Raw genomic sequence first — 19443 nt, forward strand, 5'->3', positions numbered from 1 at the left:
ACACACACACACACACACACACACACACACAGACAAAAAGATTTCCTAAAGAGAGCAGTAGTCCTCAGTTACGTATTCTGGCCACCACATTGAAAGGACGTGTCAGCCCAGGTACAAGCATGTGCTTATTCACTGATTATTGATGGATTTGGTTGTAAAGTACAGTTGGAGTCATTTAGATCAGGAAAACTTTATTGACTAGTAAAACTTGTCACACAAATGCCTACTGCTCTCTGAATTCCAAGTTAAGAAGTAGGTACATTTATTTTCTCATGCATTGATCAAGGCAAAGAGTGCATAAGTTTATAAGAGCACTTCCATTGCTAATAAACGTGGCACTTAATTTTGATCTGTTTTCTTTTTATGGTCTTAAGAAAGAAGAAACTAATTGCTTTTCTTATTTTAATCTGAATTTAGATACTCAAGGGTGGAATGAAAGTCTTTTAAAGTTAAAGGAAATAAAATCCTAATTCAGATGAAGATTACCTAGGTTAAGAAGGAATCAGTTCTGTTTTCAATTTTTGTTGCCTCACATTATTTAAAAAATATTCTTACGTATAAAATAACTGAATATTAATTTGTTTGAATTAACCCTTACATTATTGTGGGAATATGAAATTTTATTTCTTTTCTACTCAATTCTCTGTCCTTTAAATTTTTTGATTTTCTTATGTTGCTATAGTATAGGAAATTAAATATTTTTTTAATTTTCAGTTATAAAAATTAGGTTACTATTTGCCAAAGTTTGGGTATGTTAGATGAATTTAGGTAATCTTTGAGTGAATATTTAAAGTTTGGTAATTTACCTTTAGATGCATTAGAAAAATTAACTAAAACCATAAAATATTTTTAACGGTTTTATTACTTAAAGTGAGGTTAAATTTTTAAGTAAATTAAGACCAGGTGCAGTAGCTCACACCTGTAATCCCAGCACTTTGGGAGGCAGAGGCAGGAGGATCACTTGAGCCCAGGACTTTGAGATCAGCCTGGTCAACATAGCGAGACCCTATCTCTACCAAAAATTTTAAAACTAGCTGGGTATGGTGGCATGGGCCTTTAGTCCCAGCTATGCTGGAGGCTGAGGTGGGAGGATTGCTTGAGCCTGGAAGGTCAAGGCTGCAGTGAGCCATCATTATGCAAGTCAATTTAAAGAAAAACAATAAAGGTGTTATGTGGATATGGCAAAAATGAAAAGATGATCAAGATTGAAGTTTGTGAAATACTGCATTAGGTAACCCTTTTATATCTTCTCTTTTCTGCATGGAATCAGAGAAATGGAAGGATTTTCATTTTACGGGAAAGGGAGCTGAGATCTACACAGGTGACTTGCCCAGAGCTGTCTGCATTGTCTCTGGCTCTCAGGACTCTAAGTAGGACTCATTGCTCCCAGGCAGGTGCTGTTTCTCTCTTTTCCCTCTGTAGGCAGGTCACATTTTCTGGATCTGTCCTAAAGAATTGAAAGCTGAATGTTAGCAATTTCTGGAGCACATGTACAACTCTGGTTGCTTCTCTTAAATGATAAATTATATCTCTGTGTTTTGCTGTAAATAAGGTTAACTTGTTTTACTTATGTTTATTTACTCATTAAAATATTTATTGAGTACCCATTTTGTGCCCCTTTAATCTTTTTTTTTGTTTTTGTTTGTTTGTTTGTTTTGAGACGGAGTCTGGCTCTGTCGCCCAGTCTGGATGAAGTGCAGTGGCGTGGCGAGATCTCGGCTCACTGCAAGCTCCACGTCCCGGGTTCACGCCATTCTTCTGCCTCAGCCTCCCAAGTAGCTGGGACTACAGGCACCCGCCACCACGCCTGGCTAATTTTTTGTATTTTTAGTAGAGACAGAGTTTCACTGTGTTAGGCAGAATGGTCTCAATCTCCTGATGTCGTGATCCACCTGCCTCGGCCTCCCAAAGTGTTGGGATTACAGGCGTAAGCCACTGCGCCCGGCCTTATGCCCCTGTAATCTTAATAACAAAATCATTATTTAACTTTTAGCTTGTAACATATGCCAGGCCTTCTGCTAAGCACTTTACATGTCTCATTTGCCACTTGGAAAATAGCCAGTGTTACCTGTAGTGTAGAAAGGCAAGGAGATTTGAAGGTTTTGTATTAATTGTCATAAGTGAGTGCTAAAGAATCAAGAAAGGACATTGATAAATTACTGCTGAGAATTCTATAATCCAGAGAACAGGCAATGCATTAGTGGAAAAATAGATATTAGAATTCATTATTTGTGGTTAAAATGAAGTGAAATATGGCCAGTCCGAATGCGATGGTGCTTACAGCTAATTGATCACAACCAGTTACAGATTTCTTTGTTCCTTCTCCACTCCTATTCCTTCACTTGACTAGTCATAAAAAAATGAAGTGAAATGTAATTCTAGGGGTGAAAAAATGATTTTTTTATTACCATGATCCATTACTTTATAGAAAATTTGGTTCCTGTAACTGCTTTTCAAGTTTTTGTTTTTCAGTTTTAGTTCTTATTAGTCGCCATTGCCATTATAAGCTTCCCAAAATGTAACTAATTGTTTCACATCCCCTGCTGATCTGCAGCACTTCCCAATGCCTACCAAATTAAGGAATGCCTCGCCCAATGTTCAACTGAGACATTGCTGTTTGTAAAACAAACAAACAAACAAAAATTTTTAACAGGTTTTCTAAATAGCTAATATTTGGTGTCATTTATTTATCAAATGTTATTTGAGGGCATTTCATGTGCCAGGCATATGTAACACTTAAAAGAATCTTTCATAAGTGAGGGTAGTATTATTATCCTTATATTAAATATGAGGGAACTGAGGCTTACAGAAGTTAGGTAACTTATGAAAGTTCCCCTTTATGGTGGAGCTAGATTTCCAGGCTGGGTCTGAATATTTTCTGAGACATGCTAACTGCTTTGAAATTTTTACAAGGTTATATACATTTTTAAAGGATCTGATTTTTTTCTCCTTCATTCTCCTCTCTTGATGTTATCACTCTTATATTTTGCTCTCTGCCGTTTTTCGCTTGTATATGTAAATGGAGGAAGATTGGTGGGATTGCGAAGATGGGAGTGGGCTTGGAGCCAGTAAGCAGGATTCTCATCACAGCCACAATACTTACTACTCCTCAAGCAGATCTCTCTTGGTGCTAGCACTCACCCCACCTATATTCTGATGTTTGCAGTCATCTAAAGTCTCCTCCCTCACACTCTGTGTATTCCATACATAAACCATGTGAGTAACTCCCACTGGGTTTAACTCCCTACTTTAGTCTAATTAGGAGTAGGTATACTCTAGTTATCAAGTTGGTTTCTCTTGTCTGTTAGCCCAACTAAAAGTAAAAACAATATATATGTATTTACTGAGCCTGTAATTTGAGTTTAATATCTGTCCAAGCCGTGCTGAATGATTATATTTGGCTGAATTTCAGTCAACAAATAGGTGTCTTTTCTCATATAGTTATACATGGGGAAAAAATACCTGTCTGGGGCACAGATGAATACTGTGCTTCAGGAGAAAGTGCTTTTTGGAAGAAAGTGTAAACCTAATATGGGCTGATTTGCCCAGAGAGCGCTAGTGTGGAAGCACTTTTTCACGCACACAGTATCATAAAGGGAGGTGTAACTGCTAGACCAGATGATAAGCCTGTTTAATCCTTAATGAGCTTGAAGCATAGTGTTTTTGTAAGTAAAATTTACTTCTGTCACCACAGCTTCACTCTGCTTTTGTGGAAAAGAAGGCATTTCACTTTCATGGTCATTCACTGAATGGGTGAAAAGGAAGATTGCTGCATTGGTTCTGGTCTTGGACTTAGTTTGCTCTTCCTGTCAGTTTTCTTAAATCGGAGATTTAGGGAAAGACTTGACAATAGTCGTTTGTCACTTTAGTTACCTGATCTTCCCATGCCTTCATGTTCACTTTCCCTGCCACTTCATTCATTCCTTGCAGTGTTGAATACCAGATATTTTTTCTTTTCTTTTCTTTTTCTTTTTCTTTTTTTCTTTTTTTTGAGACAGGATCCTGCTCTGTTGCTCAGACCAGAGTGCAATGGCAGTTATGGCTCACTGCAACTTCAACCTTCCATGCATAAGTGATCTTCCCACCTCAGCCTCCGAAGTAGCTGGGACTGCTGGCATCCACCATCGACCCCAGCTAATTTTTAAATTTTTCTGTAGAGACAGGGTCTCACTATGTTGCCCAGGCTGGTCTTGAATTACTGGGCCCAAGTGATCCTCCTGCCTTGGCCTTCCAAGGTGCTGGGATTACAGATGTGAGCCACCATGCCTGGCCAGAATACCAGAAATTCTATCATATACCTCTCGGGATGCAGAGTTGATAATTCATAGATCAAGTCCATGTGCTCTAGTACTGTTTTCCTATTAGGGCCAGTTTAAAAAATGAAAGTTATATTCCAGAGGGCTGGGATTATGTAGGAGTCATTGAGAAAATGGCATCTGAGGAAATTGACATGTTTATAATGGATCCACATAGCAGAGATAATGTTGGCAGGAGGACTGATTCCCGTATTCCCTTCTGCCTCTGCTGGGGCTTCTGCCAGTTGATAAGATGAGGTAAGATTACCTTATAAGGTTCATTAGGTAACTGTACGTCCCCTGCCTGCCTTGTTGACTGTTGGGATCCTTCATAACCAAGCCGATCATATATCCTGATTTATTTGGGATCATCTGAAACTCCCCCATTGTCCAAGTGTAATTATTAGTGTTCCTTTCATTCTTAAAAAGGTCCTAGTTTAAAGGATAAGTTATATGGTCACCTACTTACAATCATTGAGCTGTCTGGTGTGCAAGTAAAACCAAAGCCCCAGTCTCTTAGTTCCTCACTTTCACCATGGGATGCCTCTAGGAGAAAAGCCTTTAAGCATCCATTCTCCCTACTTCAGGTCTTTCAGCTTCTACTTTTTTTTTTTTTTTTTAATTTGAGATGGAGTCTCGCTCTGTGGCCCAGGCTGGAGTGCAGTAGCATGATCTCAGCTCACTGCAACCTTCACTTCCTGGGTTCAAGTGATTCTCTTGCCTCCACACCTGGCTAATTTTTGTACTTTTAGTAAAGATGGGGTTTCCCCATGTTGGCCAGGCTGGTCTTTGAAGGAGTTCAGTCCCTAGGCGGGGGTGATCCGCCCGCCTCGGCCTCTCAAAGTTCTGGGATTACAGGCGTGAACCACCGCTCCTGGCCTCAGTTGCCACTTTTAAGGTACCAGATAGAGGCTGAGAAGCAGAGTGGTTAGTCACTTGCCTTTTTATTAGAAAGGAGACAAAAAAGGCCAAAACCATTATGAACATGCCAGGTCCAGAGCCTTATGTTACTCCATCCTTTCTATATACATCATCTTATAGTTCTTATTATACTGTTTACTTGTGTGTTTTTTTTTTTTTTAACAGTCTTCCAATGGGTTGTTGTTCTTTGTAGAGTTGATTTTGAGAAAGGTATTTTGAGGAATGATTCTCCACTGAATTGAAGTTTTTTCTGAGGAGTGTTTAACTAAAAGTAGATGTGATATTGATATTAAAACCATGTTACAATTATCTATAAAATATAAATGATAAAAAATAAGAACTAAATAAGCAAGAGAAAAATGTTATAGGTTTAATTTTTTGGGATAGCTGTCCAGCACCAGAGTATATTTGGAGTAAAAGTTGGTGCCCTCAAGTGGCCTTGAGAAGAATTTTCAGGAATTGTAGTTTTTCAGGTATATGGCTGTCGAATGTCTTTCTCTGTCCTCTCTCTCTCTCTCTTTTTTTTTTTTTTTTTTTAAGACAGAGTTTCATTCTGTCGCCCAGGCTGGAGTGCAGTGATGCTCTCTTGACTCACTGCAACCTCTGCCTCCCGAGTTCAAGCGATTCTGGTGCCTCAGCTTCCCAAGTAGCTGAGATTATAGGTGTGCACCACCATGCCCAGCTAATTTGTTGTAGTTTTAGTAGAGATGGGGGTCTCTCTACATTGCCCAGGCTGGTCTCAAACCCCTGAGCTCGGCCTCCCAATGTGCTGAGATTACAGGCGTGAGCCACTGCACCCGGCCTCTCTGTCTTCTCTTTCCTTCCTTCCTTCCTTTCTTTCTTCCTTCCTTCCTTCCTTCCTTCCTTCCTTCCTTCCTTCCTTCCTTCCTTCCTTCCTTCCTTCCTTCCTTCCTTCCTTCCTTCCTTCCTTCCCTCCTTCCCTCCTTCCCTCCTTCCCCTTTTCTCCCTCCCTCCCTTCTTTCCTACCTTCTCTTTCTCCTTTGTTTCCCTTTCCCTCCCTCCCTCCTCCTTCCCTTCCTTCTCCTTTTCTCTTCTCTGTCTTTTTTTTTTTTTTGAGACAGGGTCTTATTCACTCTGTCAGTGGCGCTGAAAGGCTGTAGTGCAGTGGCGTGATCTCAGCTCACTGCAACCTCCACCTCCCGGGTTCAAGCCATTCTCCAGCTAATTTTTTAGTGTTTTTAGTAGAGACAGGGTTTCACCGTTTTGGTCAGGCTGGTCTTGAACCCTTGGCCTCAAGTGATTCACCTGCCTCAGCCTCCCAAAGTACTGGGATTACAGACATGAGGCACTGTGCCCAAGCCGGCTTTTCTTTTTTTCTTTTCTTTCTTGTGAGACAGAGTCTTGCTTTGTTGTTCAGGATAAACTGCAGTGGCATGATCATAGCTAACTGAAGCTTCGACCTCCTAGGCTTCATTGATCCTCCTGCCTCAGCCTCCCAAGTAGCTAGGACTATAGATGTGCATCACCACGTCCAGCTAATTTTAATCTCTATGTTGCCCAGGCTGGTCTTGAACTCCTGGCCTCAAGCGATCTTCCCACCCTGCCTCCCAAAGTGTTGGGATTACAAGTGTGAACCACTGCACCTGGACAGAATGTCTTTCTTGTTTTCTTCTTTCTCTCTCTCTCTATTTCTGTTTCTTTCCTTTTTTGAGACAGGGTTATGCTCTGTTGCCCAGGCTGGGGTACAGTGGTGTGATCACAGCTCACTGCAGCCTCCACCTCCTTGGCTCAAGTGATCCTCCCACCTCAACCTCTGGAGTAGCTGGGAGTACAAGCATGTGCCACCACACCTGACTAATTTTTTAAGTTTATTTTTTCTAAAGATGGGGGTCTCACCACATTGCACAGGCTGATTTTGAACTCTTGGACTCAAACAATCCACCCACCTCAGCCACCAGAGTGCTGGGATTACAGGCATGAACCACTGTGCCTGGCCCTAGAATGTCTTTCATGTTGTGAAATGTTTAAGTGATCTAGTTGGAGTCCTGTTTTCACCACTCTTATTTGTGATCTTATGCTTCTGATGTCTCTGTAGAATCATAGAATTTTGTTGCTGGAAAGGACTAATAATCATCTAATAGAAGTCTTTAATTTTACATCTAAGTAAACAAAGGAGCAAAGAGGTAAAGTGATTTGCTCAGTAGGTTACAGCTGTTGAGTGGTACAATCAGGATTAAACTCTGGGTCTTCTGACCTTTTCCCTCAAAAGGGAAAGTTACAAGGTTCTGCATTTATAAAGGACTTGCTGAAGTAAAGTGTTAAACTCCTAAGTGGCTTACTCTTCCAGTACATTCTAGCTGCAGTTTCATTGCCTGTGAACATGGTTTTGATTAAATTGGTGATGCCCTATTATTTTACAGATGAGTAGGTAGAGATTTTTCAGGGTGGAGGCCAACTGTCACTCTGGTTGAGTCTCCAGTTTTAATTCTCAGTTCCTTACTTTGGAAAGTCTTTGTTTCCTTCCAAGAACATTACTCAGAAGGAGGAATTCTTTGCAAATCCAGATGCCTGTCAAAATCATGTTACACAACTTCCCCCATTCTGAATTTCCATTCAAGTCTTGTATCTAAATTCCAGTTGTATCTTGGTGTTACAAGTTAAAGCTAAGTGACTAATTGGAACCTTTGAGGATTGCTATGTTCCTTTTTTTTTTAATAGGTGTCTTGACTATGTTGATGGCTTAGCACAAATACCTTATTTATATCACTTGCTGCCACAGATGACTCAAGTGTGTGCTTTGCCTTAGATGTACAGTAGTCCCTCCTCATCTGTGGGGGATGAGTTTCAAGCCCCGCTATGGATGCCTGCAACTGCAGATGGTACTAAACCCTATGTATACTATGTTTTTTCTTATGTACACATACCTATGATAAAATTTAATTTGTAAATTAGGCACAGTAATACATTAACAACAATAGTAATAAAGTAGAACATTTACAATGTTATACTGTAATAAAAGTTATGTGAATGTGGTGTCTCTCTGTCTAAATATCTTGACTGTAATATTTTCAGACCCTGGTTGACTTCCGGTAATTGAAACTAGAGAGTGAAATCATGGGCAAAGGGGGTTACTGTACTGGTGAGAAACAAGTGATGTTTGAGTGTTTGGCAGCTAGCCCCTGATTTAGTCTCAGAGTTGACTACTTTGTTTAAATCTGCTGGTGGGTGGCTGGGTGTAGTGTGCATTCCTAGAAGTGTTAGGGCCTTCACTGATTCAGTCTTTTTGGAATTGTCAAAAAAGAGACAAGAAAGCTTTATTATGTTGTAAATTTTGTGTATACAAGGAATTTTGCAAAAGTCCAGGCAGTAAGTGTTCTTATGTACAAAACTAAAAAAGGAATAATCAGAAATTGCTCATAGAATGGATGAAGAGTATTTGATATAATCAGGAGAGCGTAATGTCCAGGTTAGTCCTCTATGGCAGAAGAGGTAAGACTGGAGATGAAGACAAACTGTGATCTGCAAGTACCTGGCAATGCATTGTCCACTAACTTAATAACTTTCCTTCCTGGTGTTGAGGGCCTAAGAACCCGTTTTTAGTATTACCCAGCTCTATTTGAGGAACTTTTATTCTTGGACATGTCACTAGTTCCATCCTTTACTATGGAGAATTGCCTGTTGAAATCATACAAGTCATCAGCATATGGTACTTACAAGATAGGCCTCCCACCCATTCCTAATTTAAACAACCGTTATGTATTAACTATAGGAAATTTGGAAAATAGATATTTAAAGGAAAAAAGAAGTAATTCCACTTAGGAAGACCATTGTTAATATTTGGAACATGTTGTAGCCTTTTTGATACACATTTAATATACATATATTAGACATATAATTGAAAGTAGGCCACCTCTGTTATTTTGTAATATTAAGATTAATATTTTAAAACTTAATATTTTTTCATATATCATTGCATATTCTTTTAAAGCAGGGTTTCTCAACATGAACATTACTGACATTTTGGGCTGGATAAGTCTTTGTTATGAGGAGCTGTCCTGTGCACTATAGGATATTTAGTAACATTCCTGGCCTCTACCCAGTATATGCCATTAGCATCTTTCCAGTTGTGACAACCAAAAATGTCACATATTGTCAAGGATGATTTTCCCTGGGGGGAAAAATCACCTGGGTTGAAAACCAGTGTCCTAGAGTAACAGTTCTCAAACTGAAAAAATACTAGTTTTCATAAGTGAAAAAACATTAAATAGTAAAAACAGTATATTTTCCAAAATTAAAAAAATAGCGAGAGTGTCATTGTTACATTTTCCCAAATCTCTGTGTATCTGTCATAATAAAAGGCATTCACATTTAATCTGTTGCAAAATACTGCTTTAGCTGAAGTATATAAAGAAAATTATAGGCTGGGTGCTGTGCCTCATGCCTGTAATCCTAGCAGTTTGGGAGGCTGAGGCGGGAGGATTTCTCTAGTCCAGGAGTTCGAGACCAACTTGAGCAACATAGCAAGACTATCTCTACAAAAAAGAAAAAAATTAGCCAGGCATGGTGATGTGTACCTGTAGTCTTTCAACTACTCTGGAGACTGAGGTAGGAGGATCACTTAAGCCTGGGAGGTTGAGGCTGCAGTGAGCTATGATAGCCCCACTGCACTCCAGCCTGGGTGACAGAGTGGGACCCTGTATCCAAAAAGAAAAAGCTTTATACACCAGTATTTATAAAAGGGAAGAGCATGTTAATGACTTAGATAACTGTATTCTTCCTTAATACCGTATCAAAACTCAACAAGTGGAAGTTTCTTAAAGATTAGTTGCAATGTAGAATATAAAACCGTATCAAATAATTTGTCATAGCCTGTTACATTGTTACATTAAAATCCATTAATCTGTCTTAAACTTTGGGTCTTTCCTCCCATGCATCGTTTTATAACATCATACATTGATCATTTGGAAAATACTGGTTCACTGAGTTTTTCAGATTTTCCAAATCTTGACACATTTCATTGTATATTTTAAAAAGTCACATCTGTTGACATTATCACCAGTCTCATCAGAAAAGCCTCTATGTATCGGGAAGTAGTTACGTTCACCATGGTGAATACAATTTTTCCAAAGTTTTTATTTTTACTTGAAAGCTTGAATTTTATCATTGGCCTCAAATACTGCCAATTATTTTCCTTGAAGTGACAGGCTCGTCTTACTCATTTTTGAGAAAATATTACCAGATACCCAAGTCTGAATAACCATAGTTTTTCAGTAATTTCAAGTAAAATGTTATTCGTGAAAAAAGCAGCCAGTTCAGCTCACAGTGCAAACTATCTCATACATACTTTTTCACAAAATAGGTATTGTTTTTCAGTGTGCAGTAGAAGTGTTTTATGTGTACTTTCCATTTTGTCATACAAAGTATTTAGATGTGTACTCTGGTTGAAATTTGATACAATTATTTTTACTGCTTCATCAAGGCACTCCTCAGTGAATGTGGCATTTGTGTCTTATTGTGAATGAGTGGCAGTTAAAGAATACGCTGATGAATAGTACAATTTGATGTCACTGCCCTAGTGCCAAGGCACCAGTGGTTTTACCCACCATTGCTTTTGCATTGTCAGTACAGTTTCAACACAGTGAAAAAGGCAGATAACATTGTAGTGTTATTGCGAAAAGAGTTTTGACTTTGCAGACCTTCTGGGGTCCATGGAACACACTTTGAGAACAACTGTTCTGAAGCATGATATGATGACATCGTATCCTTTCAAGTGTCTATATCAGAATTTAACCAATTCTGTCTTGTTTCTTCTATTTATTTTTTTGCTTTTATCACAATCCTTGTAGCTAAATTCAAGAGCAAAAATATTTTCCCTTAGAATAATATCTTTAGAAGTGGAATTCTGAATCAATGGGTATGAATATTTTTTATATTTTTAAGATACATTTGATATATATCACCCAATCACCCAATTGTCCTCCAAGATGGTTAAACCAACTTATTTACACTTGTACCAATGTATTATGAGACTGCATCGTGGCCACAGATGGGCATTGTTTTATCTTAACCAATTCAGTCAGAATATTGGCATCATCTAAAAAGTGTATTATAACTTCTCATACAACTGGCCTTGATTACTAGTGAGTCTGAATATTTTAAAGCTTTGGCCATTTTGTAGTCTTCCTTTAGACTGATTACAGTGCAGCTGATTAGGTTGTAACTTTCTTTGTTAAAACAGTCACATTCTCCTAATTCCTTTTAAGATTATTCCCTAGTTAACCCTATTTGCATTTGGATGTATATCAAATTGCAGCCTCTGATTTAGAGTCCCTCTCTTAAGGAGGTCGTAAATGTGCCTTTCTCTAAATTTCAGAAGTTTGAGCCCCACGTTTTTGACTTTTGTTATATTTAAGGAGTATCACCTGTGCTATTAACATTTTTTTCTAAGTTGATTTTCCTTATAAACAGTATTTGAAAGGAAACTTGATATTACTATAAAGTCTACTAAGTCACGGGTTTTATGTGCGAGTTGTTTTTTTCTAGTACACCTTAAAATACGTAATTATTAAGATCATTTCTGCCTAAAATCATCCAGTGGCCTTTGTTTACCACACTTTAGGAAGAGCAGGGGCTTTGGACTCAAACATCTTGGATTTGAATCCCACTCTGCTTGTAACTAGTGGTGTGCTCTTGGATAGGTGAGTCTAACCTCTTTGTGCTTCAGTTTCCTCACTGGCAAAATGGGGATGTTCAAAGATGAACTCTTAGGTGCCTTACATCTCTACTCTGTGACTCTGGTATAAGAAGAAAGGGATATTTGAATATTTGTGGATTTCTTTCTCTGTTTCTGATCAGGAATTAGAGACATTGTCTAGGGTTAATATTTCAAAACCCTAACTTGATTAAATTCGACTGCTATTAGTCATCTGATTTTGGAGAAACCATTTCATTTTATGGGGCTCTAACTGTCTAGTTAGGATATTACTGCTGCTTTAATACTTCCTATTTAATGTAAAGTACTTCTAGCTAGGAGCTAAGGCAAGCCAGGACCTCACTTTTAACATGTTTAAAATGGGGACAATGTTTCTGTTCTACTTACCTCATTAGAGACATGGAAAAATGAGATAATAGGTAGATAAGTGGACTCAGCTTTTAGCAGAAGGGTACTAGGTAAAGACAGGGTGTCAGCAAAAGTAATGCCTGTAGATGTTATCCCCTCTATAGATACTTCTGTAGTGAAGAGCAACATACGTGTGACACCACCTCTCCTATCTCTCCAGACCTGCCTGTACCCCTCCCTCTTCCCTGCCTACTGGTTTTGATTTGGGAAGTGCCATTGAACAGCAGTTTTGTGACCTTGGGCATATCACTCAACCTTAACTATCCATGGGCCAAAAATTGGGAGATCTGACAACCTTGAGTCTGTATTTCTCTATGGCAACAACTGGCTAGAGGTGAATGGTGGCTTATCTTTTAAAAATACAGATATATTCTTCAGTCTGTCACTTAATCTGACAAGTCTGATTCATTTACTTTGCTGCCTGGCCTCTTTGCGAGGCTGGATTGCATCATGGTAAGGAGCATGGTTTCTGGAGCCACATTACCTAGATTCATATCCCAGCGATGACTCTTGGTAGCTGTGTACCCCTTCATATTATGTAGCTTTTCTGTAGTTTCATGTGAATTCCTACTTCGTGGGGTTGTTTAAAGGACTGGAAGAGCCACTACATGTAAGACTCTTAGGATAGTCCCTGACCCAGAGTAAACTTAACTGATGTTAGTTGTTGTTTTGAGTTCAAATAACATAATAATTAGCTGACATTTATCTAGCTCTTAATATGTATCAGGCACTGGTCCAAGTCTTTCACACAGATCTATCTCATTAATCCTAAAGGTAATACTGTGAAATAGGTAGTGTTGTTTTCTCAGTTTTACAGATGGAAGGTCTATAATTTAGAGAAGTTAAGTAACCTATTTAAAGGCACACAGCTAGTAGGTGCCGGCAACATTGAGAGTTGAACCTGTGTTTGTGTATCCTAATCCTGTGGGTTTTTTCTTATTATTCTTTCCTGTGTCTTACTACATGGAGACTAAGCCTATGGGTTTGAATGCTGTGCTGTGCTATGCTGCCCCACATTATATCCACCTCTAAAATAGGTCTAATCACAGAAGTGGCTGACTCGAGTAAATAGAGCTTAGTGCTCTTAATGTTTTTTTAAGTGATTTGAGGAGAGAATGAATATAAAATTTCCAAAATTTATATATGATGTTAGTTCCTTCAGGCAGTGAAATGCAAAACAATAGGAGATAAATAAACTACAGAAAACTTTTTTGGGGTGGATGGGGTGAGTGAATAGAAAAATGGTAACTGAATTTCAGGGTAGGTACTCATGAAGAAAGATAAACTGTTTGTAGAATGATGTGCTCCGAGATATTTAGTAAGGACTTGAGAGTTATTTTAGGCTATTATTTGAAGGTTAAAAAGGCCAGCAAACATTTCACACCCATTAGGATGACTGTTATCCAAAAAAGCAAAGAATAAAAAGAGTTGGCAAGGATATGGAGAAATTGGAACTGTTGTACATTGTTGATGAGAATATAAAATGGGACAACCACTGTGGAAAACAGTATGGCAATTCCTCAAAAAGTTAAAAACAGAATTACCATATGGATCCAGCAATTTCACTTCTGGTTATATACCCAAAAGAATTTAAAGTAGGGGCTCAAACAGATATTTGTACACTAATGTTCAGAGTGGCATTATTCACAATAACTGAAAGGTAGAAGCAACCCAAGGGTCCATCAGTGGATGAATAGATAAACAAAGTGTAGTCTATACATGCAATGAAATATTATTATTCAGCCTTACAAAGGAATGAAATTGACACACACTACAACGTGGATAAACCTTGAAGACATTGTGCTAAGTGAATGGTGTCTAGAGGGAGAATGGCAGTTGTCAGCGGGAAGGGGTAGTTCTGGAAGTAAAGTGTGGTGATGGTTGCACAACAATGTGAAAATGTGAATGTAGTTAATGCTGCAAAACTCTATACTTAAAAACAGGTAAAATCATTAAAATGAAAAAAAAAAAAAGACTGGAAAGTGCTTTTCTTCCTTGTGTAAAGCTCCAGAACGTTCCTTATTTGGAATGCTAGGTGCTGTTCTGTCCTCTGCATGTTGGTGGAATGGATACAACTTAGTTTTAGGCTCCAGGCCCAGCTCTTTGGATTATTAGGAAGTCATTTTATAATCTCTGATATGTGTCTAGAAAAAGGGCCCACATAATCCTTACCTCACAACCAAGGATAAAATGGATATGTATGTGATTGAATTTCTATACAAATGTCAATTATTTTCAACTTTGGAAAAATAACAAAACAGACTTATTTTCCATCCACTGACGTAGCTGGGCTGTGTGTCACACAGACTGTGCCTCTGTAATGCGCTGCAGCTTCTTGGAGCTTAGGAGAGGTATAGTTAACACAAAAGGAGGTTTGGTCTTACACAGTACACTCACTGAAGAGGAATAAATGGGCTGAGAAGAAAGCCAGGCTGAATGATTTTCCTTTGGTCTTTACAGTTAAAAAAAAAAAAAAAAGAAAAAACTTCAACAATATAAAAGGGTATTAAGTAAAATTGCTATCTGCAAGAGATGACCTCTGCCAACCATTTTGCATCTGTCTTTGTATGTATAAATTTGTGTATGTTTTTGTGTAATTGTATCATACTATTCATATTCTTAATGCTACCTAAAACAAGATTTGAAAAATTAGGACAAATTCATGGGTGATACTTTAGGGACAGAACGACATTTTGAGAGCTGTGTGCACCTAATGTATATCACACTAGGCTAAATGCTTTTACAGACATTATCTCACAATACACAACAAGCCTGGGAAATATTTGGTATTTTCTCCATTTTACAATAAAAATATTAGGGTAGAGGAGTAGAATAACCAGGACACATAAATGGTGAAACCAAGATTTGAATCAGGTACTTTTATTCCAGAGCTTGCACTTCCTGTATCCTTCTATAGCACCATATTTGCTGCCTCTCAAAGATGAAACCCCAAGCTCTGTATCTAATCCCCTTGTGTTACTTGTTAAAAGAATGTTTTGAACAATTAATACAGTCACTAATACTTTATATTTTAGAAATTGTTCCATGTGAGTATAAACAGAGCTGCCTCATGCTTTTATTTATTTATTTAGGCTGCATTGTACATATATAAATAGTAAACTTTCTTACGTTTTTTTATTGTGAAATATATACAACATAAAATTTACCATTTTAACCATTTTTAAGTGTACTTACTGTTCGGTGGTATTAATTACATTCATGTTGTGCAACCATCACCACATCCATCTTTAGAATTTTTCATTTTGCACAACAGAAACTACCCATTAAACTAATAACTCCCCATTCCTCTTTTCACCCAGTCCTGGCCACTGCCGTTCTACTTTGTCTCTGATTTGAGTATTCCTCATATAAGTGGAATCATACAATATTTGTCCTTTTGTCTCTGGCTTATTAAACAATAATTTTAACCAGACTTCTATTGATGGACATTTAAATTATTATTCTTTTGCTCTTCGAACAATTATCAGTTCCAGGAGCATTCGATCCAGAATTTCAGACTGCTTTCTCAGTCCTATGCTTGGCGGGCTTTTGAGGAAACCCAAAGCAATCCTTACCTCAGCTTTTCTGAGCAATAAAATAAGAAGAATGTTAAATAATTACTTTTGTTATAGTGTGTTGTAAGGGCTTGCTTAGTTTCTGCTTATAGCTTGGGACCCTTTGGGAAAGGGTACTCTTTAAGAATAAAGGTTTTCTGTAACTACAAACCTGCTGCCACAATGTGATTATGGTACATTTTTTGATGAATTAGTGATTTTAGTGCAGAATGAAACCAACCCAAAAAACCAAAATCAGAGTATGTAGTTGTATTTTCTTGGGGTTCTCAGATGAGTCGAAGGTAAGCAATTGTTTGTGAGAAAACCAGGCTTAGAAGGCCTGGCCTCTGCTTGTCTTTGCCTGGCACTGGCACTGAGAAGAAAGGGAAGGTCTAGCCTTCCCAAGAAGTCTCTGTGCTCCACCTCTGCTGCCCCAGAGAGGTTGGGGCTGGGCTCCCTCTCCTGAGGCTGACTCCATTCTCATCCAACTGCCAGGCCCATGGGGCTGGCTTAAATGGTCTGAAATGATCCTAAATATTCTTCACTTGGATTATTTGCAGGTCAGTCTCTCTCTGTGGAACTAAACAATAAAACTCTGCCTTTCTGAACTGATTGGGTGATTAAGGGAGACAACTGTAGAGCTTCTTTTGCGTCTGAACTGACTTTCCCTTGCTTCACCAGCCCTCCTCTGCTTTGAGTCAGACTTGAGCACAGCTGTTTGTTTAGCTCCCTCTGCTGGCTGAAAAGCAGCCTAACGGTTTCACATTATGCCTTAATTTGTACTGGTGGTTTCTCTGCCAGCGCATACTTGGAAAGTGCTGTCTTTGCATAGGGATCTTAATACCTTGCCTAAAGGAATTGGAAGTTGAGTGGGTAAGGGGATGTGTTTAGCTTACATCTTCTGATGCTAACCTTGAGGGCAAAGTCAAGAAGCAGGCCCCATCACAGCGATAATTTTTGCCTCAGTGATTCCAGTCTCCCATGGATTTTGACTGTCATCATCGTGTTAGTTACTAAGGACACATCATTTAAAGTGATCCCAAGACATTTAACAAATAGCCATGAATTTTAAATTACTGAGTACTTGGCAAAATGAAATCATCCTATAAATGCCCAGAATGAACACAAAGATTATTGCTGTCTGGGTGATGGGGGGAGACCTTAGGCTGAGAATGGTTATGAGTTGGAAACAAACATATAGATATTCTGGTTTCTTTTTTTTTCTCTTTTAGTAGAGACAAGGTCTCACTATGTTGCCCAGGCTGATCTCCAACTCCTGAGCTCAGGTGATCCTCCCACCTCGACCTCCCAAAGTGCTGGCATGAGACACTGGGCCTAGCAGATATTCTGTTTTTGTTTTCGTTGTTGTTGTTTGTTTGAGATCAAGTCTTGCTCTTTCACCCAGGTTGGAGTGCCATGGCACGATCTCTGCTCACTGCAACCTCTGCCTCCAGGGTTCAAGCGATTCTCCTGCCTCATGCTCCCCAGTAACTGGGACTACAGGCGCACAACATTCTGTTTTTACTTAAGCTGCTTCAATTTAGGAGAGACTGTGCTGTAGGTCTTAGTGAGCCATGAGTATCCCAGCCCATCCTGCAGTCTTGTTTTCTTTTTTCTTTTTCTATCATGAACATTAAACATAATCCAAAACTCTTTATTATGGAAACGTCCAGCTGGGCTCACGCCTGTAATCCCAGCACTTTGGGAGGCCAAGGCAGGCAGATCACTTGAAGTCAGGAGTTGGAGACCAGCCTGGGCAACATGGTGAAACCCTGTCTCTTGAAAAAAATACAAAAATTAGCTGGGTGTCGTGGTGCTCACCTGTAGTCCCAGCTTCTCAGGAGCCAAGGCAGGATAATCAGTTGAACCTGGGAGGTGGAGGCTGCAGTGAGCTGAGATCGTGCCACTGCACTCCAGCCTGGGCGACAGAGTGAGAAAAAAAAAAAAAAAATTTGTTCAAGCATACACAAAAGTAGAATAGTATAGTGTATGTATCTACAGCAGTTGTCCATATTTTATTAATAATCTATCCCTCTACTTTTTTTTTCTGGAATGTTTTAAAGGAAATTCCAGACATACTCCATTTCACCCACCTCAGTATGCATCTCTAATTGATGAGGATTTTTTTCTTTTTTAACATAACCATAGTAGCATTAATAATACCTAAGAGATGTAACAATACTTCCTTAATATCATGAAATATTTAAACAAAGTAGAGATATACCAATCGGATTTGACAAAATGTTGATAATTTGTTAAATTTACTTCCAATCTATTATTATTACTGGTAGAAGGATTTACTTATGATGTTTTTAAGACTTTATTTACTTTTATTTATTAAGGATTTACTTATGATGTTTTTAAGACTTTATTTATTTTAGAGAAGTTTCAGGTTCACAGTAAAATTAAGGGAAAGGTACGGAGGTTTTCCATGTACCCCTTATTCCCACACCTGCATAGCCTCCTCCATTGTCAACATCTTCCACCAGAGTGGTAAATTTGTTAAAATTGATAAACATATGCTGATACATCATAAACACCCAGAGTCCCAATGTTCAAAAAATGAAACTTAGGGTTCACTTTGGGTGTTGTATATTCTATGGGTTTGGGCAAATGTAATGACATGCATCCATCATTACAATATCATACAGAGGATTTTTACTGCCCTAAAAATCTTCTCTGCTCCATATATTCAACCCCTGCCTCCAAGCCCTGGCAATTACTGATCTTTTTGTTGTCTCCATGATTTTGTCTTTTCCAGAATATCATAGAGTTGAAGTCATACAGTCTGTAGCCTTTTCAGTTTGGCTTTTTTCATTTTGTAATATGTACTTAAGGTTTCTCCATGTCTTTTCACTGCTTGATATTTCATTTATTTTTATGACTGAATACGTTTCTGTTGTCTGATTGCACCACAGTTGATTTATCCATTTACCTACTGAAGGACATCTTGGTTGCTTACAAGTTTTGGCAATTGTGAATAAAACTGTTGTAAAATAAATCCACGTACAGGTCTTTGTGTAGATATTAAGTTTCAACTCCTTTGGTTAAATACCAAGGAGCATGATTGCTGGATTGCATGATAAGGGTACATTTAGTTTTGTATGAAACTGCCAAACTATCTTCAAAGGTGGCTGTACCATTTTGCAATCCCACCAGCAATGAATGAGATTGCCTGTTGTTCCACATTGTGACCCGCGTTTGGTGTCATCTAGGTTTTCTCCTACTATCTTCTAGGAGTTTTATAGTTTTGTGTTTTACATTTAGATTTATGATCAATCTTGAGTTAATTTTTATGAAGGGTGTAAAGTCTATCTAAATTCATTTTTATGCATGTGGATATTGAGATGTTTCAGCACCATTTGTTGAAAAGACCCTTTTTGCTCCATTGTTTTGTCTTTGCTCCGTGGTCAAAGATCAGTTGATTATACTTATGTGGGTCTATTTTTGGCCTCTCTGTTTTGTTCCACTGATCTATTTGTGTATTTGTTTTTTTGGTTTTTTTTTTAATTATACTTTAAGTTCTAGGGTACATGTGCATAACGTGCAGGTTTGTTACATATGTATACTTGTGCCATGTTGGTGTGCTGCA

General features: G+C 38.4%; 2 protein-coding genes across 5 annotated transcripts in view; both read left to right on the forward strand.

Moving 5' to 3' along the window:
- The window catches only part of LOC105517288 (protein SET-like), a 3887-nt gene extending 2414 nt beyond the window's left edge, over positions 1–1473 (forward strand). Inside the window, 1 exon segment of the mRNA XM_011949787.1 lies at positions 1423–1473. Coding sequence (XP_011805177.1) covers positions 1423–1473 — 51 coding nt within the window.
- The window catches only part of DCAF5 (DDB1 and CUL4 associated factor 5), a 108531-nt gene that overhangs the window by 8932 nt on the left and 80156 nt on the right, over positions 1–19443 (forward strand). The window lies entirely within an intron of this gene.

Source organism: Colobus angolensis, unplaced genomic scaffold, assembly GCF_000951035.1.
Source record: "Colobus angolensis palliatus isolate OR3802 unplaced genomic scaffold, Cang.pa_1.0 Scaffold3, whole genome shotgun sequence".
Taxonomy (NCBI): domain Eukaryota; kingdom Metazoa; phylum Chordata; class Mammalia; order Primates; family Cercopithecidae; genus Colobus; species Colobus angolensis.